The sequence below is a fragment of the Tursiops truncatus genome, chromosome 15 (genome assembly GCF_011762595.2).
Source record: "Tursiops truncatus isolate mTurTru1 chromosome 15, mTurTru1.mat.Y, whole genome shotgun sequence".
NCBI classification, from domain to species: Eukaryota; Metazoa; Chordata; class Mammalia; order Artiodactyla; family Delphinidae; genus Tursiops; species Tursiops truncatus.
This window is the reverse complement of record NC_047048.1, coordinates 20,244,659-20,270,109: the sequence shown is the minus strand read 5'-3', so window position 1 is coordinate 20,270,109 and position 25,451 is coordinate 20,244,659. Positions and strand designations below refer to the sequence as shown.

Genomic DNA, 25,451 nt, shown 5'->3' with positions numbered 1-25,451 from the left:
CCGTGGCATAATCATCTGGTAACCTGAGTTGTTTGTAGTTCACACCATACCGTCCTTGCTGCCTGGAATATCCTTCGCTTCTGCTCTGACCTCCTCACCTTGCAAGACTCAGCTAAGTTGTCATTCTTCATGAAGCTTTTCTTGAACCCCCTGTGTTGTGCTTGCCCATTTAAGCTTCCACAGCCGAACTCTGAACACACCCTTTCAATTTAAAACACAGTATTTAAATTAAATCACTAACCTGTGCACTTCTGAGGGGTGGGGGCCTCACGGCAATCATTTTCACACCTACTATGTCAAGTACATACTCAGTGTTTGTTCTAATGTTACTAACTTAGATCTACTCAGTTTTCTTACCTCTTAAAATCAAGATAACATGTTTCCCAGGGTTCCTGAGTAAATTAAATCTTTGTGAAAGTCCATCTATTATCTATGATGTGCTTGCAAAGTATTAACTCATTTGAGGTTAGAGACAGTGAGAAAAGAATTAGTATAGGAGAGAAAATTAAATCTTTTATTCAAATGTATTAAAGGGTAGTAATGAAGTTAGCGAAACCCACTACAGTAATAGCATAAAAAGGTATCTTTAAAAGAGAAGTAATGGTGCAAATAGTTACCTTATGTAGATCATGAATACATACTCTTAATATACTCAAGAAAGTTAAGCAAATAAATACTTGTCGATTGGGATGAAGTTTCCAATGATACCACCAGATTAGGACTTTAAAAACTGCCGTCTCTCAAACCACTTAGGCAAAGGTGAAGATGATGTACTCAGTAAAGCTGTGTTGTTGACTCCAAGTGACTTGTGAAAATGCAGGCACTGGTATCAAGGGTGCACGTGAGAATGAAAAAGCACAACAGCATTTCTAAATTAGCGTTTCAATAGGCAGATATGTGAAAATAAAGTATTGTAAGTAGCATAAAAAGTAATTGCGTATTAGTATACTGAGTTAACTGAAATTTACTTTTACTATGCAAGCATCATTGACTAAATATTCTAGTTGTAAAATAATTAGTTCTTGTTTCTGAAAATGGTCTTTATAGGATAGGAAAAAATATGCCAAACAGGATGTATCAAAATAAATATTTATTAACATTTGAAGCTTTATGTAGATACACCTTTAAAAGCAAATGTGCAAATGTGAGGAATTACAAAAATCAACCTAAAATCCGTTTCTCCCAAATAAGTATAAATGAACATTCAAGATTAGTAGGGCCCCTGCCAACGGAGTGAAAAGTCTGTCTGAATGAATACAGGTAATTATTTTAAATGACTTTCAAATAGTCTCCTTTATAGTAACAACTCCAAAAAGTACTAAGAGGCCGAAAATATCCAGAACACGGTGTTTCAACCTTACCCTAACTCAGTAGTAGCGGTATACAAATATATTTCCATCTTTTTGTCCAGCCAGCAAATGAGAATCTGCACCTGACCATTTAACAAAAGACCAGTTCTGGTCAGAGACAGGTGGAAGGAGAGCAGTGCAATGACCTAGGAGTAAGTCCCAAATGGCAATGGTTCCAGAAGTTAATACTGCTGCTGCAAAATGATCTTTCACGTCACCTTCCAGGAACCTAACAGCAAGCAGAGAAAAGACAATTCAGACCACATATCAAAAAAACAGACAAACAGAAAAAAACATGAAAAAAACAGGCCCAAACCATGCTCTCAGGAAGAACAAAATTACCTGGAAATAGGAATGCCTGTGTTTGCAATCCAGGACTGCTGGCTATAATCACTAGAGACCCTGCCTGTCTCTCTGATGCACCTCTGTATCCCCTGCACACCAGCTCACAGGGGCCTGCCTCCCACTCCTCAAACCAGCTGAGCTCCGTCTCACCTAATTGTCTTCGCTTTTGCTCTTCCCTCTCCTTGGCAGCTCTAACCCGAGAGCTTAACCTGGCTGGGCTTTGGTCATCATTCAGGCCTGCCACCTCCGTAGAAAGGTCATACCTACTCAGAGATCTGAGAGCGCACACACACATACACTCTGCTCCCTCTCTATCGCAGCACCTCTGTTTATCTTCACAGCACTCCTCACTATGGGAGATTCTCCTATTTCCGTGTTTGGTCCCACAAAAATGTAAACATCATAAAACAAATCTGGTTGTCTTTTTAAGACAGGGCTCTGCAGTCAGCTACCGGGGTTTGAATTCTAACAAAGTAAGAGATGTGCAACCCTGGCAAGTCATTCCACTTCATCAGTAAAACAGGGATATGATGATATGAGTACCTACTTCATAGGATTGTTGTGAAGTTTAATGAAACAGTTGATATAAAAAGCTTAGCACAGTACCTAACACACAGGAAGTGCTTAATAAAAATTAATGATTATTCCTTACTGCCATATCACCAGCACCTTGCACAGAGCCTGGTACACAGTCAGCCCTCAGTGAATATTGTGAGTGAACTGAATGATATATTTTATCTCTGGCTCGCACCCAACTTTGTATAGCTGATTCCTAGCCCTTCTTTTGAAAATCCATCAAGTTTTCCTTGACAGTCTCTCCCCAACCCTCCACTGCCAATTAAGGTGCCTTTCCATCCTTTGTGCTCCCCAAAAGTGCAAGCCTCATGGCATTGTGTGCCCTGAAGAGCAGTCACTAGTTGTTTCTTTTTTGAACAGAAAAAGGCTTATTGCAAAGGCCAAGCAAGGAGAACAAGTGGCTTGTGCTCAAAAACTCGAGCTCACTAGGTTTCTCTTCTAACTTCCATGAGATTAGAAATAGTAGTGCTTCCTACAGGATTGGCACCAAATAGGCTTTCAAGATTTACTAAACAAATGGGTTTGAAAAGTGACAAAGGAAATGTTTGACCAGGTAGTTATCTGTATCCTCAATTTCTAGGCCAATGACTATGGTTCTCTCTTCATATCCAAGAAAACAAGTATTATGCAAGCATATATTGCAGATGAGAGTTCTGAGGTTCTTGTTGACCTAAGAGCATTTGCAGAAATGCCACAGCTGGCTAAGTACATAGGGAGAGAGACTTTTAGAACATGCCATGATCTTGCAAGCTTTGCACAAGATCCAAAGAAACATAGAAATATACATTGTAACTATCAAGGTTCCTTACCCTTGTGAGTTACTAAAGCTAAACTTTGTCATCCTGATTTACCAGGTCTATTTTCAAACATTAATAAAGGCAGTCTTTATAAATGACACCTTCAGATGTTGCTCGGTTCGCCTAATATCAGCACTACTTCAGAGCTTTACATAGCTCAGAAAACTGTTGGGATGACAGTAACTGTGGCATTGGGAAATAGATCTTCTCATCAGTCAACAGACAAATATTTATCAAAAGATAAATATCAACTGCCTCCATGACAGAGATTCAGTCAAGATTTCAAAGTAAAGGTGTCTTTGTACATTTAAAACTTCCTTAATTTAGGTTTCATGAAAAGAACATAAATTATAGTAAGTTTTTTGTAGAGAATATTAATTACTTTGTATTTGAAATGTTTTTGGTATGGGAAAAAACAGGGCATGAAAACACATAAAATACCTATCCAGTGCCATACAAGTGGGGATCATAGGATGTAGGGAATCTGAGGTTTGACTCAGATCTACTAAACTTCATACTTCATCCCACTTCTTTTTTTTTTTTTTTGGTGGTACGTGGGCCTCTCACTGTTGTGGCCTCTCCCGTTGTGGAGCACAGGCTCCGGATGCACAGGCTCAGCGGCCATGGCTCACGGGCCCAACCGCTCCACGGCATGTGGGATCTTCCCGGACTGGGGCACGAACCCGTGTCCCCTGCATCGGCAGGCGGACTCTCAACCACCGCGCCACCAGGGAAGCCCATCCCACTTGTTAACGTTCTTTACTATGATCTGTAGTATGTCATGTTTCCATTCATGTTAGTGACACAAAAATATCTGGTTTCTGTATTTGCACAAATGCTTCTTAAAATGTCATACTCATTAAACGGCAATAACACACTTGCCTTCCAGCCTGCCCTTGAGGAAGGCAGTAGAGCATCACGCCCACACTCAGGGTCGTCTTTGGGTTAATCACAATCAGCTGAAACACAGGGCTTCCCAACAACTTGCTCTCTTTGGCACAAGGGTGACTCAGAACAACAAACAGGAGCCCCTGATTTAGGAGAAAAATTAATAACCAAGTAAATCATCAAGAGTATGTGGGGAAAAAAGCACTGGCAGAGACAAAACTAAAGAATTACAGGTCAACAGGCTCTTAAATTTCCAGAATTTAATCCCTGGCTCACTCTTTCCCAGGCAGAACTGTGAGGGTATCCCTGAGCTGGACTTCTGGCTTCTCCAGCAGAGGGCTCCCCATGACTTTACAGCCAGTCTTTGCAGGCATGACTAGCTGACTTATCAGCTTCCTCCACTTTACAGCCTACTAACATCTCATGCCATCTCTTTGGGAAAATGCTGGCATAAGAAAAAAGGGCATATAAACACATGGAGGGAGTCCTCAGACTAGAAATGTTCATCTGTAAGTTGGTTTTTGAAACTTCAGAAGACATTTTCTCATAAAAACAACCTTTTAAGTGGTGGCTGCATTTTCAGGCCAGTCTGCAATAGCCTGTTTATTTATAGAGTAAAAACGACCAAGAAAAGACACCATCACCTATAGTTGTTTCTGTGGGAGAATGTGGTACAGACCTCTCCTGGCTTTAAAATTACATGTTCTAATAATAACATTATTGTGTGTGAAAATATATGTCACACATACATGTATATACACATATATATGTACGTTGTACGTTGAAAGTAGTTATTTTGGGGGGTAAAATAGGGAAAATTAATTATAGGGCCATCTTAAGATTAATAACATTCATTTCTAATTCATCCATTTCTATCAATAGAATGACTGAATTCTTATAATGAGAATGAATTACCTTTATAATTAAAAAACAACCAAGAGTCAAAAAATGTTACATGCTATACACTTAACTAGGGGTTGGCAAACCGTGGCCTACAGGTCAAATCTGGCTCAATGCCTATCTTTGCATGGCTCATGAGCTAAGAATGATTTCTGCATTTTGAAATGGTTGGAAAAAAGAGGAAGAACGTTTTGTGCCACATGAAAATTATATGAAATCCAAGTCTCAAAGTTTTATTGTCCAAAACGTTTTATTGGAACAAAGCCACATGATTTGTTTATGTATTACCTCTGCTGACTTGGGGCTGTAGTGGCAGAGCAGAGTAGCTGCAACAGAGACCACATGGCCTGCAAAGCTGAAAATAGTTACCACCTGGGCACTTTACAGAAAACGTTTGCTGATTTCTGTACTGAACTATTAACTATTATTTCTGGAGGTTGGCTTCATGGAGAAATTTTACTTCCTATCTTATACATTTCTGTGTTAAATGTTTTAATATCAAATAGGTATTAATGTTGTAATAACAAAAATGTAAAATTATTTAAATACCTAGTAGGTATATTTAAGCATTCCAGAAATAAATTCAACCCTCTTATTTTAAGATGAAAAAAGTTAGCCCCTGGGCTTCCCTGGTGGCGCAGTGGTTGAGAGTCCACCTGCCGATGCAGGGGACACAGGTTCGTGCCCCGGTCCGGGAAGATCCCACATGCCGCGGAGCGGCTGGGCCCGTGAGCCATGGCCGCTGAGCCTGCGTGTCCAGAGCCTGTGCTCCGCAACGGGAGAGGCCACAGCAGTGAGAGGCCTGCGTACCCCAAAAAAAAAAAAAAAAAGTTAGCCCCAAGATAATGTGATAGATTATCTAAGATCACACAACATTTTCTTTGTGGCATACGGGATCTTAGTTCCCTGACCAGGGATTGAACTCATGCCCCCTGCAGTGGAAGCATGGAGTTTCAACCAATGGGCCTCTAGGGAAGTCCCTAAGATCACACAACTTTTGAGTTCATTTCCACAGATGCTGCTAGACTAGGGAAAGATGCATCCTTTGTGTTCAGAGCTTCTGGGTGCTGATGCTCACAGAGCTGCCACTGCGGCTGGGCCAGTCAGTCTCCACACAGCTCTGAGCTGGCTGCTTCTGCCTCTGCTCATGGATCAACAGTGGATACTCAGACAGTTATCCCTGACTCCTGGACAAATACCTTCACCCTGTTCAGATGTTAACACTGGACTGTAAGCCAAGTCTATTAATGCAATGGCTAAGAAGCTGTGTTGAGTTCTATATGAGAATCCTAAAGCCTCAGAGAAAAACATGTCTAGGACCACTTAATCATCCTTCCTAAAGGCATTCATTCACATCATAAATCATTTATGGCAATGTGGTTGGGAGCCAGGTCTGATAATAGGCCTACTATCTCCAGGTACAAATTCACAGCTGGAAATCAAGGTTTGCCCTTAAGTCATACAGCCAGAAATTTTACCCAGTCATATTGTGCCATCACTTATTCTCACTGATAAATTTTAAGAAAGAACAAACACTGCTATCCAATTTTGAAAAAAAAATAGGCACCAGGAAGGGCCAGGTAATTACTACTTACTAAGTTATTGCTCTCACTCAGTGAGGCCAACAGTAACACACAAAGTGGTCCCAGCAGATCATTACTTACCATTTCAGAATAAGCTTTGTGACAGACTGAAGCTTGGTAGGAATCACCAATGTGCATCTTTTTCAGGAGTTGACCAGTTTTTAAATTCCTTGGACACAAAAAAATAAATAAGTTGTAATATTCTTCCAGCAAATTGGTTTTGACATAATGTTCTCTTATTTATCACAGAATCCTTTAGGAGGTGACCAAGGGAAAAACTAAGAGACACGGCACCTTAGTTTTGTTTAGCCACCAATTTAGCTAAAAATAAAACTATAGTTTAACTTTGCCAACAGTGTAATTTAATAGTTTAGCTTTAGATCGAATCTGCTATGCCACGAGGGATAAATCTTTTCACATTCCATGAGAAAAGTTTTCCATTATCTCATTTTACTTGTATTGAAATTAGGCACATGGCATAGCTCTATTATTAGGATTTTATCACTCTTCTTGTTATGCCTATATTTTCCATGGAAGACAATGGTCAGGAAACCAAATTTGGTTAGGGGAGAGACTACACCTAAAATAGACTTAGAATTATGTCTCTATAATATATGTTTATACTAGAGCTAGACCAAGATAATGGAGAGAAAAGATAATGTGGCTAGTCCAAGACAATGGAGAGAAAATGGACTGAGATGGGATAAAAAATGGAAAAAGGAAGACAGGAGAGGGTGAATACAAAGAAGAAAAAAATAAAGTTTGTTGGAACCACTCCTTAGCTTTATTGAGGATTTGTGACACTGATTAACTGTTCTACCATGTGACTCTACTGGTGAGAAACTTTCAATTGGCTCCCCATTAGCCACAAGATAAAGTCCGAATTCTTTTTCATGGTACTTATAACCCTCGTGAATCCAGCGCTGCAACACTATATTACTCACTGCTCCCTTACTTGAAAGCTTCTCATTGTCTGGACAAAATATTGTGCATATTCCTGGCTCTATATCCTTGTTCAAGCTATCCCTCCCAACGCGCTCCCCATTACTGACTAATTCTCATCCCTGTTATTGACAATGCCCATCTATTCCTTAAGGCCTAGATTATGTCCCATCCCCTCCCAGCTGTATGAGCTCAATTTAGATTCCATCACTCCTCCCAGTCTGCACCAGTCCACAGAAATCTCCTCTCCTCCAATTCCCTATAGTACTATCCATAGGCCTCATTTTTTATTTAATATATACTGTAATAGGGTATAATATATTCATTCAACAAATACTTCTGAAGTTTCTATGCACCAGGTACTATGTATAAAAACTGAAGAAAGAAAACTAAATTCTCATGTACTTATGCAAGGTTTTCCTCATATAAAGAACATCAGAATGGTTTATTCCTTACAAAGGTTAGTACAAGTTCCGTATTTAGTAACTGCGTTTTCCCCAAATCCCAAAGCACTTTGTTTAAATCTCTATCACTTTGACCTTATGTAAATTGTAAAGGAATTATATACTTTGAATTGCAAAGCAATCTTATTTCCCTACTAGATTTTAGGGGGCTTGGGACCAAAATTCATATCTGATTCATATCTGCATCTCTCACAGAGAATGGTACATAAGTAGAGATTCAAATACCTAGTAAATAATTGAAAGATGGGTGCTCTGTTAATATAGCTTGATCAAGATTAAATATTTAGACCTTCAGCAATAGTTTCAAAAAGGACCACTGAACCTTGATTATAACATGAATCACTTTAGACATCTAACATATCAGGTCAATAGGGAAAGTGAACAACTACTATATGTAAATGTAAAGTTATACAGAGCCCAAAAGGTAAATGATAGATTTTGATAGACATCTATGAGTAACTACTCTAAGCAAGGAGCTAAGACAGACACTGAGAATAGATATAAGATACAGTACCTATCTTCAAGGACTTTCATAATACAAGGTAGTATATGCTAAGTTAAAAATAAGGGCAATATGAACTCAGAGAGGAAAACATCAATGAGGGTTGAGGTGCTACAACAGAACTTAAGGCAACTTAAGGCAACCTTAAACTTAGAATTTAAACTGATACTTACAGGTTAAGTAGAGAGGTCCCTTCCTAGCCTCAAATTCCACTGTGATCCCTTATCTATGAAATGCCAAAGGCTATTATTATTAGAAGGGGGGAACTGAAGGATGGAATGAAAAAAGGGAGTGAAGGAATAGGGAACAGGTGGAGAGGAATTTTTGTGAAGCATAAGGGAAATGAAAGCTGCAAAAAGCAAAATGGGCCCCCATTGAAGGTTTTATTTTTGGCGGCGGGAGGTAGGAGGACTGCGAGGATGAGTATTTATAAAGTAATAGTATAAAAGATGATCTGGGGGCTTCCCTGGTGGCGCAGTGGTTGAGAGTCTGCCTGCCGATGCAGGGGACGCGGGTTTGTGCCCCGGTCCGGGAAGATCCCACATGCCGCGGAGCGGCTGGGCCCGTGAGCCATGGCCGCTGAGCCTGCGCGTCCGGAGCCTGTGCTCCGCAACGGGAGAGGCCACACAGTGAGAGGCCCACGTACCGCAAAAAAACAACAACAACAAGAAAAATGATGTGGAGGTTGAATATTGATTGATGGCAAGGAGACCAATTACTAGATTATATAAATAGTATAGGAGCCAAACAATGAAAGTCCAGACTACAGAAAGAGCAAAAAGAATAGAAAAAACAAGTTTTATTAAGAACACTGTTCTCAAACAAGACCTATGTGTGGAAACCCTGAGGAAAGTGCCTGAAGTGGAAACCTGCTCCTTGAAGACAGCAGGACATCTGAAAACAAAGTCTTCTGGCAGATTAGGTCATGGTCAAATTCCAGAGGCTCCCTGGTGGGGAGGGGACAAAGTTTCTCTCAGGGGTCATGCTTTCCTCGTTTATTCCTAGAGGGTTAGGACTGGAAAATGCAGCACAGGCAGGTAGCAGTGACACTAATATCTTAACTTTCTTTCACCAAGACCCATTCTGGCCCCAAGGGAATAGTTAATGGAGAAGCCTTCTGAGAAAAAAAAAAAAATCAACTTCTTCTCCTACTACAAATTAACCTTACAAATGCCTGTGGCCGGGTGTGGTTCTCTTCCACGGTCAGGAAAGAGAGGTGGCTGGGGACTCTTCGACTTCAGTTACCCTACCACAAATGTGTTAATTTGAATCTTGAAATCATGTTTTATACATCTAGTAATTCTGGATAGTATTCTAGACATTATGAATGACACATCACATAAACTCTACATTCTGTTAGGTTCCTCTGAAAAATATTGATTTTTTTCCCCCTAGTAAACAGTGAAATTGGCTAAACTCAAATTCCAAATGCCGAAAACCCGGTTCAGTTCTTTTTGCTTTACCTGGGCTGCTTCAAGTCTGTCCTGCATACATGCAGTTTAAAGGTCAGCCAGATATTTAGGTAGAGAATATAGCCAGAGTTTAGGGCTCCTTCTCTGGTTCTCTACTTTTTGGGATTTTTCTTTCTCGCTTTCTAGCTGCTGTAGTTACCTTGATCTCTATCCTTCAGTCCTTTAAGCCAGCAGGACAGAACATTTTCTATCAGGCTCTTAATAACTGAGTGTGCAGACTGGGGCCTGCCCGCTGAACAGGAGATTCGCCCAGTGACATTTCCTTCTTCTAAGTATTGAACTTCCTCCAGCATATTTCTTTTTTTCTTGCTCTCTAGTGCTTTCAGATAGTTGATTTTTATATTTTGTGCAGAGTTCATAGGTATTTTAAGTAGGAGAATTAGTCTGAGAAAGCTACTCAGCCATTAACTGGAAGCAATTTTTTTTTTTTTTTTTTTTTTTTTTTTTTTATTTTGGCCGTGCGGCGAGGCACGTGGGCTAGTTCCCTGACCAGGGATCAAACCCGGGTCTCTGCAGTGAAAGCGCCAAATCCTAATCACTAGGCCACCAGGGAACTCCCAGCAGTAGATTTTTGTCAACAAAAAAAAATTTCATTTATTTTAAAATTGTCTGCTTGGACTGTCTGAATTAATCTTGTTAAGACAAGTATATAGCATTTGATAGTAAACAAACAAAAACACAATCATATTTACAGACTCTCTTATTTAATCTTAATAACCCTGTGAAATTAGAGGTAAATCCTTATATTACAGATGAGGAAACTGAGGCCCTTGAGGGAAAGCTTACCAAATAACAATGTTGTTCATTACAGTGGTACCAAGCAGAGCTTCCTGCATCCCTTGAACCTCAGCAAAAGTTAGTATAGTCTCTTCAGGGTGCATCAAAAACTGTTTTTCTTTGCTTCTGCATTAAAAACAGTATTAAAAATCAGCACTTTCTACCAAAGCAGTTTCTAAGCAGCCCTTCTACATTATTATTGAACTATGCATAATAAACACTAACCTAATGCCAGAAAAAAAATTTCAGCCAAAAAACACATGTATTCTAAACTTTCTACAATGAACATTTATTACTTTCATATTACCTACCTGGATATATTGCAAGCACCTCAAATTCATCATATCCAAAATTAAACTCACCAGCTCTCTCTTTAAACCTTGTGTTTCTTTCTGCATTGCTATCTCAACTAACCGTTCCACCACCCACCCAAGTGAGCAACCCAGAAACATGGACTTTATCCTTGTGTCCTTCCTCTCTATTTACTCAATCACCAAGTCCTAATGACTTTATCATCTCATCTCTCTCAAATCCATCTGTTTCTCCCCATCTCCACTAATGCTTTCCTAATTTAAGCAAACAATTATTTATCTCTTGCTTATTTTACTGCAACAGGTCATGGATTAAATAAGACAAACAAGGTCCATGCCCTCCGTTATTAGGAAAGACAAATAAATAATTACAATAGGGCTTCCCTGGTGGCGCAGTGGTTAAGAATCTGCCTGCCAATGAAGGGGACACGGGTTTGAGCCCTGGTCCGGAAGATCCCACATGCCTCGGAGCAACTAAACCCGTGTGCCACAACTACTGAGCCTGCGCTCTAGAGCCCGCGAGCCACAACTACTGAGCCTGTGAGCCACAACTACTGAAGCCCGTGTGCCTAGAACCCATGCTCTGCAACAAGAGAAGCCACCGCAATGAGAAGCCCGTGCACCGCAACAAAGGGTAGCCCCCACTCGCCGCCACTAGAGAAAGCCCACGCACAGCAACAAAGACCCAACACAGCTAAAAATAAATAAATAAAATAAATTTTTAAAAAATCACAATAAAGTGTAACGAGTGTATAACAGACATAGAGGATGCTATGAGTTCCATTTTTAGCATGTTGAATTTGAGGTAACCACGAGATGTCTAACAAATAGGCATGCAGGTCTAGAGGTTGAGAAAGAGCTCAGAGTTAGAAATATATGTTTGCAAGTAGCCAGCATCCAGATGGTACCTGAAGCAATGGAAACTGAGTTTGTGAAACCAGAAAAGGGTATAGGATCTTGAGGTATTTGTAATACTTAAAGGATACACAGAGATGTCAAGGGAGACTGAAGAACAAACTACACTTGCTGAGCCTCTCTGCTCCACTGCCTTCTTCCCTGCCATGTCTGGCTCCATTCCTCTGAACTGCTTCTATGTTATAGCCCAGTATTAAGGCAGAACCTGCTATACTACACATATAGCAGAGAAAACAAGATGCTACTGATTCAACTTTCTCTGAAACCCTGTGATAAAATCATTCTTGATCTAATAGTTAAAATCAACCAATGCTTTTCTTACCCTCCATCTTCTGCAAACGTCATGATTTCTACTTGTTGATCACAAAGGGTCCCACTGCTACTGACTAGCCTCCTCTTTGTCAGGCCAAGCACAGCTTTTATATTTCCAGAACTCAGCAGCACTTGCTTTTCACTTTTACCATCAGGAGAACAAAGTAGTGCCCTAAACCAAATATAAGGAAAAATGCAGAGAAGTCAGGAGTAAGTCTTTAATATTAAAGAACTAGGTTCAAACCTTAAAAGGAAACTTCAGTTAGGGATGTCATTGATAGTTTTGTTTGTTTGTTTTTTAACAAATCTCTCTTTAGACTAAATTTAGATTCTTTCAAGACTCAAGACTAGGTTATAACTTGTGCTCAAAACAAGCTGAGGGGCTTCCCTGGTGGCGCAGTGGTTGAGAGTCCGCCTGCCGATGCAGGGGACACGGGTTCGTGCCCCGGTCTGGGAAGATCCCACATGCCACGGAGTGGCTGAGCCCGTGAGCCATGGCCGCTGGGCCTGCGCGTCTGGAGCCTGTGCTCCGCAACAGGAGAGGCCACAACAGTGAGAGGCCCGCGTACCGCAAAAAAAAAAAAAAAAAAAAACAAGCTGAGAAAGATCAAGGGAAAGAAAAGAATACTCCTTGAGAATTACATACCTGATTTCTCTGATTTCCAAGTTTCCCAAAGCCACACACACAAGGTTACAAACATCAGGCACTAGAACTATCTGTAATACTGGGACCTAAATAAAACAAAACAGCCAAAAATTATATTTGGTTGTTTCATCTTTAATTAATCTAAATTTTCCAAAATTTGTCACATTCCTTTCTAGTGTCATTATACCAGGATAGTTTCCAACATCTGAACAAATGTGAAAACGTTCAGCAAACACCCTCTTTTTATAAGCTTAAATCCAGATAAGCTATGTGCATAATGGTGTTTACTGTGGCATTTAGTTAACACAATCTATGCTCTAGCAATGGGAGAATAATTAAATAAATTCTGGTATGTGGATGAATGGAACAATCTGTAGCCATTTAAAGTAAGTTTATTCACTGAATGAATATTTATTGAGCAACACTCTGCAAAGCACAGTGCTAGAAGCCGGGGTATACTGGAGAACAAGAATGAAATCTGCCAAGACAGTAGTAAATCTTAAGCATTCTCGCCAAGAAAAAAAAAAGGAAACTGTGAGGTGATAGATGTGTCGATTAACTTGATTATAGGAATCCTTTCACAGTGTGTATGTATATCAAATCATCACATGTGTACATCACAAATGTACACTTTAAATATATTACAATTTTATTTGTCAACTATACCTCAATAAAGCTGGAAAAATAAAATTCAAAATAAATAAATAATTAAGTATGAAGAATATGTAGAAACCAGGAAACATGTTTATATGGTAAGAAAAGGCAGGCTTAAAAATTTTAGGCACACTAAGATTGCAACCATGTAAGATACGTACAAAGGTAGACAAGGACAGAAGAAAGTATATACAGAAAAAAAAGCAGAAATAACATTTTGGTGAGAGGTAAGGAACAGAGGTATCAGCAAGTTTAGAAGTCAGAATAGATATGAAATTCCAAGCTCCTCCAGCAGATCTAGCATAAAAATGCATCTCTGGATAAATATATGATAAAGCAAATAAAGCACAGTGTTAATTGTTGAGACTAGATGCTGGGTATATGGGTGCCCCCTGCACCACTTTTCTGTATGCTTGAATATTTTCATAATAAAATGTTGGGGAAAAACCGCATCTCTGCTCTGTCTTGCATAGTCATAGATCCCATATTTTTGGTAAGCTGCACATCTATATTACCATGCAAATGATTGGAAAGATCTCTTTCAGCTATAATATTCTGACTTACCTCTGCGAAGTGCCAGGAATAAATTTTTTCCCACTGCCAAGTATCCAGAGGTTTCCAAAGAGAAACTACGTATTCACAAGCAGTTATGATACACCGTTCTTTGAAACCAGCTATTTCCCACCACATGGCACTCACATCCACAGAACAGGAACCTGAAGGATTCTAACACAGAATGGCAACAACAGTTATGTTAAAGGGATCCTTGGGGGCTGCTTAATAAAAAGAATAAGTATGAAAAGTAATGGATTACAAGGATTAGATGAAATACCAACTAAATGTAATTAAAATTTTATGCAGGTCAAAAGAAAGAGCTTTGTGGGTCTTACGGAACTACAACAGTTGTCCATACACACTTACAATGATAGATTTAAAAACATGTAGCTCCAGACTGGAAAAGATTCAGATTTAACCACAAAAAAACAGACCATAAGAACTAACTGGAACATTAATTAGCTCCATAAGAACCTTTGGAAATGAAACATTCTGATGAAGCACCCATGGGTTGAAGAGGGAACAAAACTGAAAGAACATATTATTTCTAAACGAACATGCAGAATCTGGTGGCCAAAGCAGTATGCCCCAACCCCCCGAAACAGAAAAAAACACAAAAACCTATAATTATAAAGGTATTTACAAAGTAAGCAAGCAACTCAAGAAGTTAGTAAAAGAACAATGAAATACGCACAATGATAAACAGAAGGAAGGACTTACTAAGGATAAAAACAGAAAAAAAAATGAAATAGGAAATCAAAAAACTCAATTAACAATCAACACAACCAAAACCCAGTTTTTTTGGAAGACCTATAGGATGGACAAACCTCTTAAGTCTGATATAGGAAAAAAATACTTTTATATAGAAATGGGGAGTGAGAAGAGAGAGGCTTAACTGCATATACACAGACCAAAAAGCTATAAGAATAATAAATAACTTTTTACCTACAAATTTGAAAATACGAATGAAATGGTTGATTCCTTTAAGAAACTAAGTTATTAAAACTGATTCATGAATAGCTTTGAAACAACATAGGTATCATTATGTGTTTTTTATAGAAAAGGAATCTGGGGCTCAGAGGCTAAATGATTTGTCCCACGTCACACAGCCAGTGATCCGGAGAAATAGTTTATGTGGATTTAAAGCTCTTTCTTCTACACCAGTTGTTCTCAACTAGAGGCAATTTTGCAACCCTCCCCTGGGGGACAGTTAGCAATATCTGGAGACACTGTTGGTCATCAGTACTGGGAAGGGGGTGTTACTGGTAGATACCAGGGCTGTTGCTAAATACCATACAATGCACAGGCCAGTCCCCTACAAGAAAGAATTATCCAGCCCCAAATGTCAACAGTACTGAGATTGAAAAACGTTGCTCTACACCATCCTACTTCAAGTATAAAAAGTTAACCAGGACAGGGGTCTAATCCACTTCTCTGGATTTACCAAAATATCATTAACGGAATACTATAATTCATATTTCTCAGAACCATATATAACACATAGCATATGAAAATTAACCATTCATTATGTCATAACCTAGAACTGCTACCCATTTTCTTACAAATCACCACAAGTGATTCTTCTAGAAATACTATATCATTTGGGTAGGAGAGTCATGAATGACCCCCCCCACCCGTCAAAATACCTGATTTAAAATTTAGATACAGAGAGTTAAGTTGTTCTTGGCAATAGCTTGACATATAAACTTCTTCAGAAGATCTCAAAATATATTCACAGGTAAATATTGTGGAAAACAAAGAATTTAAATCTGTTTTTCTGAATCTATTCTATCAAGTTTTTCTAATGATCAAATTCTTCCGCATTTTCCTATCAATTCATCACATTTTTCACATGTAAGACACAAGACATATTATAAGTTAACAGTCTTCCGACCTTTAACTTTGAAACCAATTGTAGGGTGCCTGGGTTTAAGCTATCACAAGCAGGAACGTCTGCTATTTCAGTCTGTGGAAACAAAAGTCACATAATTAATTTATACTTTATGTATGATATCAGCCTGCATCACTCACTCATCAAACTATTTCCTATGTTTTATTTTCTATGGTAACAGCGGCAAAGTTCCAAATGCAACAGCTTCGTTGATAACAAAGAGAACAGGATCCCTTATATTTAAAAATATATATTTTTTAATTAATCCTAATTTCCCCAGAATGAACTTAATGTTTATAGTGAAGCCATATCACAGAAACATGTTAAAACATTCTCAAACACTGAGGAACCGATGTGTAAGGTGGTCACGCTGTCCATATTCACTAAGATACTTCATTTCTTCGGAGAAAATTTCACAAAGGAAGCAGTCTGTACCTGTTCAGTGGAATGTTTCCGTAATTCCTGGCACGTGTTTCCACGGAGCTGATTTTCTTTGTAGGTTGATGACTCGATGGGTAGAGCTGTTGCTTGCGGACCAGAGTCACAGTCACGGGAAGGCTGTCCTTCCCTTCCTGCCACATGCAGGCTGCTATCCAATTTTGGTGGGCTGCTCCAAAATTGTTTATGGTCACTAGCAAGGCTGACTGCGGCTTTTAAGTGAGAAAGCTGGGGTGTAGAGCAAGCTTGTCCAACAACCTCTGCAGACACCTTTTCTCCATGGGCTTGGGAGCCAAAAGCTGGAGTAGAGCCTAAGACGGGGAAAGCAGGTGAGCATAGCTCTGCTGTCGGTCTGTCATTATCATCAGATACAACAGTATTTACAGGAGTGAAAAGTAAAATGGATGAAGAAAGCCCCTTCTCCTGCGGCTGGCTTTTTTGGTTTGGCATTTTAGGATGTGCCTTTCCTGGCAGGATGATCCGTTCCTCTTTCCCATCCTCCTTCTCTATAGTGATTCGTTTAGGGGTCAGTTGCTCCACAGCAACACAATTTCCCCCTTTAAGATGTCCCTCTCCATATATTTTTGATCCAAAAGGCTCCATCAGCTTTTCTGAGCAAGACTTCAGTTTTTCAAGCTTAAGAGGCCCAAAGTCTTCATCAGGTAACTGGAAGTCTGTGATTTTGAGAAAAGGCGACAGATGCTTTAAATTTAGCGTTTCACTCTTATGAACTGGAGAACTGAAAGCATCATCATCCAAAGATAAATACACGTAATTACTGTAAGAAAGGGAGTCCTCTTTTTGACAATGACCTTCCTTCTCTAAAACAGAAAGCAACAGAATACCCAACAAGAGACATTAATTCCCAACGAAGAGTGAGATTCTAAACTCCAATATAGTGCAGAGTTCATCACTTTTCCCACCCATGACTCTGAAATCTCAGCGAACAGTTCAAAAATCAGCCATAGGTTAGTGGTTAACTAGCAGCTCCTCCTGTAGGAGCAAAATCAATGTGGTGCTGACAGCACTAGCTAGAAGGGAGATGGGGGTGGAGTCCCAGCTCTGCCACTGATTCCCTGTGTTACCTTGGGCAAGTCAATTCACTTCATTTTCTTTGTCCCTCCTAGGGGAACTGGACTAAGAATCTCTAAAGTCCTTTCTGATCCAGAACTATGATTCCAACAGGCTACCAGAGTACAGTCTACAAAATGCTGGCCCTTCTCACTGAGGAAAACTTAGTCCCCTTTTCAAGCAAAGAGTAATTTACTAGACTTAAAGCGACAGGAATTCTGTATCACTCAAAGTGTAGCTGCATCCAACACCTAATAAACAGATAAGAAAGCTGTGGTTCATGTATACAATTGAATATTATCCAGCCATAAACTGATACAAGCTACAATGTGGGTATATCTCAAAAACCAGCTAAGTAAAAGTGGCCAGACACAAAACGTCACATATTGTATAATTTCATTAATATGAGATACCCCCAAATAAGTAAGTCCACAGAGATAGAATACAGATTGGTGGTTGCCAGGGACTGACGAGAGGAAATGGGAAGACACTGCTTAATGGGTATGGGGTTTCTCTTTGGGGTGATGAAAGTGTTTTGGAACTAGATAGCGGTCATGGTGACACAACACTGAGAATGTACTAAACATCACTTAACTGTTCACTTAATTTAAAAAGGTTATTAACTTTATGTTATGTGAAGGTCACCACAAGAAAAAAAAATTTTTTAATGTACCTGCAGGTTACTGAAATCACAGCAGATTATTTCAAAGTATACAAAAGAACATTTCAAATTTATTATTAGATTGCCCTATATTGCCATTCCTTTGTTTTCTTGTTGGCCTAAAATATGATGATAAGAAAGTCATGATTATTATTTCTAAATTAATTAATGAATCGTAGCTCATAGACCAAAGCCTGTGTCCAGTGGTATAGAGCAGCTGGCTGCCTGCTGTGTAAATAAAATTTTATTGAGATGACCACATTTACATATTGTCTATTGTTACTTGCACACTATACTCATGTAGCTGTGATGGAGCACAAAGACTATACTTCGTATCTGGCCCTTTACAGAAAGTTGCTGAGCTCTCACACAGAACTGGAGTGAATGATCTAGATTTTGTGCTCAGCTTATCAGATATAACTCCTGAGTAAATGAATAAAGAAGTTTAAATTATAACATGTCACTTGATATCCTTCAAAATCTGTGTCCTACAAACCTCAGAGAGACTGTATTAGATATTTTACCCCCAAAAGTGGCTCAGAACAACTTCATTTTGCTAGACAATCATCCCTAAGAGTTTGTCAGGGGACTCTTACTCTGACACAGATTTAATTTTATTTCAAAAACATTTCCTATATTAGTTACTTCTCCCCATGGATAAAAGATTGTATGGTACCTGAATAAACACTAATTTTAGGTAAATATCCAATATATTTTCCTCCTAAGTGTCAACTTTTTCACCCGTATTTGTGAACTCTGGCACCATCCAGCTAGGGTTGAATTCTGACTCTGTCATTTTAAAGACAGAGTACTTTGATCTCCTTGCCTTAGTTTCCTCATCTGTAAAGTGAAGATAAAAATAGATTCTACCTCATGTACAGTTGGTGTGATGATTCAGTGAGTGTATGTACAACATTTAGAAAGTGCCAGGTACATAGTGCTAGCTACCACCACCATCAACCACAACTCAATTTACCTTTACCTCTCTTCTTACCATGAATAATTGCTTTTTCATTCTGATCTCTGTGCAAGGCAACTTCTTCCTTGGACCTATTAACACCTGATGTGCCAGAAGTTGGCAAAAGTAGTTCATGGTGATCTAACAGAGGGGTGCAGACTGACTTTCTTCTTCCTTTGCGTTTTCTACCAGATGGCTGGGTAACCGCCTTCCCAGAAAAGTCATTTTTAGTGGGGCCAGCGGGAGAGTTGACCTCAGTTAACGAGAGAAGTTTCTGAGGACTTTTTGAACTTGGTTGTTCTGCGTATGTGTGCGACATCTTAATTTCACTTTGGTTAGTTTCTTCATTGGAAACGTTTAACTTTTTAGCAGATTCCTTATTTTTATTTTTAAAGCCCTTTTTTCTGACATCCAAATGACTTTGTATTACAGCCTCCAGGGCTACTTTCCTCTGGCAATCTGACATGCGTCGTGTTGTTCTAACATAATACTCTGCAGGAAATAGAAGGCCTTCAAGCACTGTGCAAGAATGTGTTTGATTTTCTGTAGAAACGGGAGAAATTACTTCTAGGCTAAGACTCTTAGACTGACTTGGAACTTCTTTTTCCAGACGACTTTCGTTTCTACCACCAAGAGCATTATTGGGAGATTTAAAAGACATCTCTGTGTGATTTTGTTCTTTTAAGTTTTGGTTTTCATTTGCCACTAAGTTATCATAGGTGAGTTCATTTATAGAACATGAATTACCTGCCTCCAAGTTAGGACTTCTAGGTGGCTGGTCACTTGCACTTATACTTTTGTTTACCTCTGGGTTATCTGTAAAGACAGTCATTTTTTTGTTTTGTGTCTCTAAGTTTACAGGCGAAGCAGGGCTAATGTTTTCTAAACTGTGAGTAGTGAGTTCACAGTTACTTTTAGGAGGCTCATGCTCGAGGTGCTGACCACTACTGCTGACTGATGGAACATGCAAAGGAAGAGTAGTCACCCTGGGGAAATTATTTCCTCTTAAGAGTGCATCAACATCTCTCTGCGGTTTGGCGTTTGGCAGAATTAATACACTCCCTACATTAGTTCCTGTAACTGGTGCTGGAGAATCGGGAATGTCAGACTTAGGACTTGACGGGTAAGTTCTTATCTCAGTTACAGGTGTCTTAGGATTTTCTCTATTGATTTCTTCCTGTTCCTTTAGTCTTTTTCCAGAGAGTATGAGCGAATCAATGTCAAAGAAAGACTCTCTCTCCTGTGAAATAAATGTTCTCTCCTGTTTCTTTCTTCTCCCTAGCAGCTTACTCTGCCTTTTCTTACCATCAGGGCCACTGACCCCGTACGGAAAATGTTCTTGGATATCGTCTGATCTTTGTATGCGTGATCCTTCTGCTGGGATTCGTCCAGGGCTAAAGGACTCAGGCTCAAGGTCAAGTGTGATAGGTGTCTTTTCTCCAGTTTCTTTATCGACGTGGGTGTTGATTTGCAACGTGTCACAAGGAGATACTTTATTTTTAGGTTCTGAGGACAAAAAATTACATAGTTAATATTTTCCTTGTAAAATGACATAAAAACTACCCCATATTTATTTTTAAATATTACATATAAATACTACAAAACATTTATTTAAAAGAGAGTCAATGCTATTTCATTCAGACAGATCAAAGTTCAAGGTTTTTTTTGTTTGTTTTTTGTTTTTCTTTCTGCGGTACGCGGGCCTCTCACTGTTGTGGCCTCTCCCATTGAGGAGCACAGGCTCCGGACGCGCAGGCTCAGCGGCCATGGCTCACGGGCCCAGCTGCTCCGCGGCATGTGGGATCTTCCCGGACCGGGGCACGAACCCATGTCCCCTGCATCGGCAGGCAGACTCTCAACCACCGCGCCACCAGGGAAGCCCGAAAAGATTTATTGCAATCATCTTTTCTCTTAGTTTTGTCTTCCAGCTTCATTGAAGTACAACTGACAAATAAATATTGTACATATTTAATGTGATGTTTTGGTATATGTATATATTGTGAAATGTTGCTAAATCAAGCTAACATATCCATCATTTCATATAGTTACAATTTTTTGTGTGTCATGAGAACACTTATGGTCAGCTCTCTTAGCAAATTTCAAGTATACAATATAGTATTATTCCTTTTTTTTTTTTTTTGGGCCGTGCAGCACACAGGATCCTAGTTCCCTGACCAGTGATCAAACCTGTACCTGCTGCAGTGGAAGCGTGGTGTCTTAACCACTGGACCGCCAGGGGAGTCCCTACAAGGGACCACCAGGGAAGCCCCATGTCTTTTTTTGACTAAAGTAATTTTCACATCACTTTTCTGTTCTTTTTTTTTTGCCGCACTGCACGGCATCTGGTATCTCAGTTCCCTGACCGGGGATTGAACCCATGCTCCCTGCATTGGAAGCAAGGAGTCTTAACCACTAGACCACCAGAGAAGCCCCTCATACCACTTTTCTACTTCATTAGCTTCCAATTTTATGATTATAAATTACCTGACTTCTAACATAAGAAATGATTATTGTTTTTTATTAAAATGTTCCCAGTCAGACTTTTTTCTTTGTGCATATATAATTTAAAAAAATCATCTTTCCGGGCTTCCCTGGTGGTGCAGTGGTTGAGAGTCCACCTGCCGATGCAGGGGACATGGGTTCGTGCCGTGGAGCAGCTGGGCCCGTGGGCCATGGCCGCTGAGCCTGCGTGTCCAGAACCTGTGCTCCACAACGGGAGAGGCCACAGCAGTGAGAGGCCCGCGTACCGCAAAAAAAAAAAAAAAAAAAGTCATCTTTCCAATATTTAAGCAATAAATATAATCGCTAAAAGTTAAGAGAGGAAAAGAGCAACTAAATATGCAATCCAACTGAAATACAGTTTACTGCTCACAGAATGGGAGAAAATATTTACAAATCATGTATCTGATAAGGGTCTAATAACTAGAATATATGAAGAACCCTTACAACTCACCAATAAAAAGACAAATGCCTAATTAAAATATCGGCAAGGACTCGAAGAGATATTTCTCTGAAGAAGATATACAAATGGTCAACAAGCACACAAAAAGATGTTCAACATCATTAGTCACTAGGAAATGCAAATCAAAACCACAATTAGATACCACTTCATATCTACCAGAATGGTTATAATCTTAAAAATAGAAAATTACACGTATTAGCAAGGATGTGGAGAGACTGGAACCCTTGTGCATTGCAGTGGGAATGTAAAATGGTACAGCCACTGTAGAAAACAGTTTGGCAGCTCCTCAAAAAAGTTAAACATAGAATTATCGTATGACCTAGAAATTCCACGCCTAGGTACATACCTGAAGGAACTGAAAATATATGTCCACATAAACACTTGTACATGAATGTTCATAGCAGCATAATGGCCAAAATTCATAATAGCCAAAAAGTAGCAACAACCCAAATGTCTATTAACTGACAAATGAATATACAAATTATGGTACATCTATATAATGGAATATTATTCAGCTGCAAAAAGGAATGAAGTACTGATGCATGCTTAGATGAATGTATAGATGGATGGATGACAGTTGAAAACTTTATGCTAAGTGAAAGATAGTCACAAAAGGCCACATATTTTATGGTTCCATTTATATGCAATGTCCAGGATAGGAAAACCCACAGGGACAAAAAGTAGGTTAATAGTTGCCCAGGGGTTAACGGTAGGATGGGCACAGGGTTTCTTTTAGGGGTGGTGAAAATGTTCTGTAATTAGATAGTGACTAGATTATACAATTTTTTGAATATACAAAGAACCACTGAATTGTACACTTTAAAGACTCTACTGCTACTGCTTATCTTCTGACCGTGAGAAAAAGAACCACAGCCAAGTTTACCTGGGAAATAAATAATAAAGCAAGTATAAGTGAATGGGCTCGCTTTACCTGTGTCAGTTAGCTGCGTTGAAACTTCCTGCTGGAGCGAGGAATCTTGTCCTTCTACTGTTCTCTTAATGGAATTCTTAAACTTCTCAGCTCTCTGGGCACGCTAGAGAAAACAAAAGCAGCTCACGAAACAATTTTACAAAAAAGAAATAAATTTTGGTTAAAAGCTTTATTCAACGAAGAGCTGTTTTTATATTCTTTGTACCACAATACCAATTTGAGAGAATAAGATTCACTTACCTGAAGGCGGGCCAGTGTCTTGCTGTATTCCCTTTTCAAGAATGCTAATTTTTCCTTCAACTGGAAGAAGAAAAACACCAAACAAAACTGAGCAGGTAGAAAGGAGGCATCAGAGAGAAGGGATGCAGTGCCTATCAGACACAAGCATGCGGCGCCCAGCTGGCCCCTCATCTAGAGGCAGTGGAGGAAGCGGCACTGACTCATTCTACTTTCAGTTCTCACAGAACATCAAGCTCTACAACATCTCAGCATCTCTGCATAAGTTGTTCCTATCACCTGGAGCATTTCCTCCCCAACTCACTTTGCTAATTCCTACTGATTTCTCAAGACTCAGCTTAGATTTTTATTTCCCTGGGGTAAACTTCTAGGTCCTTCTCCAAATCCAAGTTAGGCATTCCATCTCTCCTCTGTGCTTGCTTTATCACAGTACTTATTACACAGATTGTCTGTTTGCTTCTGTTTCCTCCCATCTCACTGTGAGATCCCTGAAGGTAGCAGGGGCTGTCATCCTCAGACAGTCATTCGACTAATGAATCAGTCATTGGTCCAGGTATCTCCAGCACCTAGAACCATAACTGATACCTACCGTGTGTCAGTTCCAGTTCCAGGGGCTAGGTATACAGAGTGGTCAAGACCCCTGCTCCCAGGCAGCTTACACATAGTGAGGGGTACAGATAATAAACAAGGAAACAAATAAACAGGTGAGATGATTTCACATGGTCATCAATACCTAGACAAACAGGGTGATGTGAGAGTGTCTGGGCTACAGAAGAATGGACTACTTTAGAGACAGTGGTGAGGAAGGCATTTCTGAGGACTACCATTTGAGCCCAGACCTGAAGGAGGAAAGAGCTAGCTTTGGGAAGATCATAGGGAAAGCAATTCGTCCAAGATGACACAATTCATAAACGGCATGGTTCACACCTAGACTGCTTCTCACAGCTTCCTACTTATCACCGTTCTTATCAACGTCTGGGAATTAGCTTGTTGACTTGTAAATGACCTCTGTCACCCCCACCGCAAGGCAGAATGGGATAAGAGGACTGATGAGTTATTGTGAATGAAGAGTTTCAGCACGATGCTTGGAAGAGCCAGCCCAAGATGCATTCGAGTTAACATTCGCCGGCCCACGTACAAGGTGTCATGTATAAGGATATTCAGAGCAGCACTGTCGTACAAAGAAAAGCTGCAAACAACCTAAAAGGCTCTCGACAGAGTAATATGTAAAGAAAAGGCGGCACTTCCACGCTGCTGGATACTATAAAAAACTTTTAAAAATAAGGTAGGTGGGCTTCCCTGGTGGCGCAGTGGTTGAGAGTCCGCCTGCCGATGCAGGGGACACGGGTTCGTGCCCCGGTCCGGGAAGATCCCACATGCCGCGGAGCGGCTGGACCCGTGAGCCATGGCCGCTGGGCCTGCGTGTCCGGAGCCTGTGCTCCGCAACGGGAGAGGTCACGGCAGTGAGAGGCCCGCGTACCGCAAAAAAATAAATAAATAATAAGGTAGGTAAACATGGACTAATGTGGATGTTAAACACGAAGAAGGAAAACGGAAGTTGCAGAACCATCCGGATCATACCATTTACGAACATTCACCTTTCCAAAAAAACGTATTACTTTTTGGTGGTTAAAGAACACAACTGCACCCCTCCACACCCCCACCGCCCGTTCAACACGCGCACACGCGCGCGCGCACACACACACACACACACACACAGGTGCACAAAAAGGTCTGAAATCCAGATTCTTAAGAGATTTACTTAAGGGGGTGGGGTGGGAGAAGCCAAGATTGAGAGTGTGCAAGGTGGGCGGGGGAGGGTGTCAAAGCGAACTTTAGCTTTATCTACAGTTTTACATTTTGTACTTTTGCATTTCTGCTGTAAAGAAACTTCGTTCTTCAAACGCCACCACGGGAGCACAGGGCTCTCCCACACTTTCACTTCCTGTGCCCCCTCAGTCCAGGGAAGTGGGTGAGAGGTCACTGCCGCCCTCTGATAGTGGAGGAAACAAAGACAGGCCTCAAATCCTGGGAAAGGGGGTCAAAGTTCTGAGTCAACCCTTCCCGCATCCCCGGCACCTTTTCCTTCTCCTCACAGCTGAGGGGCTTCCCAGGAGGCTCTTCCATCTGGCCGGCGGCCAACAAAAAGAGCATCTGTCGCTGGCCCCGGGCCTGCGGTTACGAGGAGCCCGGCTGGCCCTAGGCCCCGAGGCTCCCGGGGAAGGTACGGGGTGCCCGGGATCCAGTCAAACCACGGTCAGCCGGCCCACGCGGGCTGGGTGCACCAATCACCCCTTCCAATTACATCCGCCAC

At 40.3% G+C, this 25,451-nt stretch overlaps 1 protein-coding gene across 18 annotated transcripts; it reads right to left on the bottom strand.

Annotated features, from left to right (window-relative positions):
- Positions 1-1,073: 1,073 nt before the first annotated feature.
- On the bottom strand, positions 1,074-25,434 carry PALB2 (partner and localizer of BRCA2). Of its 18 annotated transcripts, XM_019921982.3 has the most exons (13): positions 25,217-25,432; positions 23,141-23,200; positions 22,901-23,003; positions 19,044-20,513; positions 16,315-17,138; positions 15,883-15,954; positions 13,998-14,159; positions 12,780-12,865; positions 12,144-12,305; positions 10,605-10,721; positions 6,520-6,607; positions 3,950-4,098; positions 1,074-1,578 (listed from the first exon to the last, which is right to left on the bottom strand). In XM_019921982.3, the coding sequence occupies exons 1-13, from the start codon at positions 25,289-25,291 to the stop codon at positions 1,368-1,370; spliced, it is 3,579 nt and encodes a 1,192-aa protein (XP_019777541.1). In that variant the 5' UTR covers positions 25,292-25,432; the 3' UTR covers positions 1,074-1,367. The 18 variants fall into 18 exon arrangements, 17 of the variants coding, with proteins under 17 accessions (XP_019777541.1, XP_019777540.1, XP_019777543.1 ...); XM_019921981.3 differs by having other exon boundaries at positions 23,141-25,379; XM_019921984.3 differs by having other exon boundaries at positions 16,315-16,991; positions 23,141-25,379.
- Between the last annotated feature and the right edge of the window lie 17 nt (positions 25,435-25,451).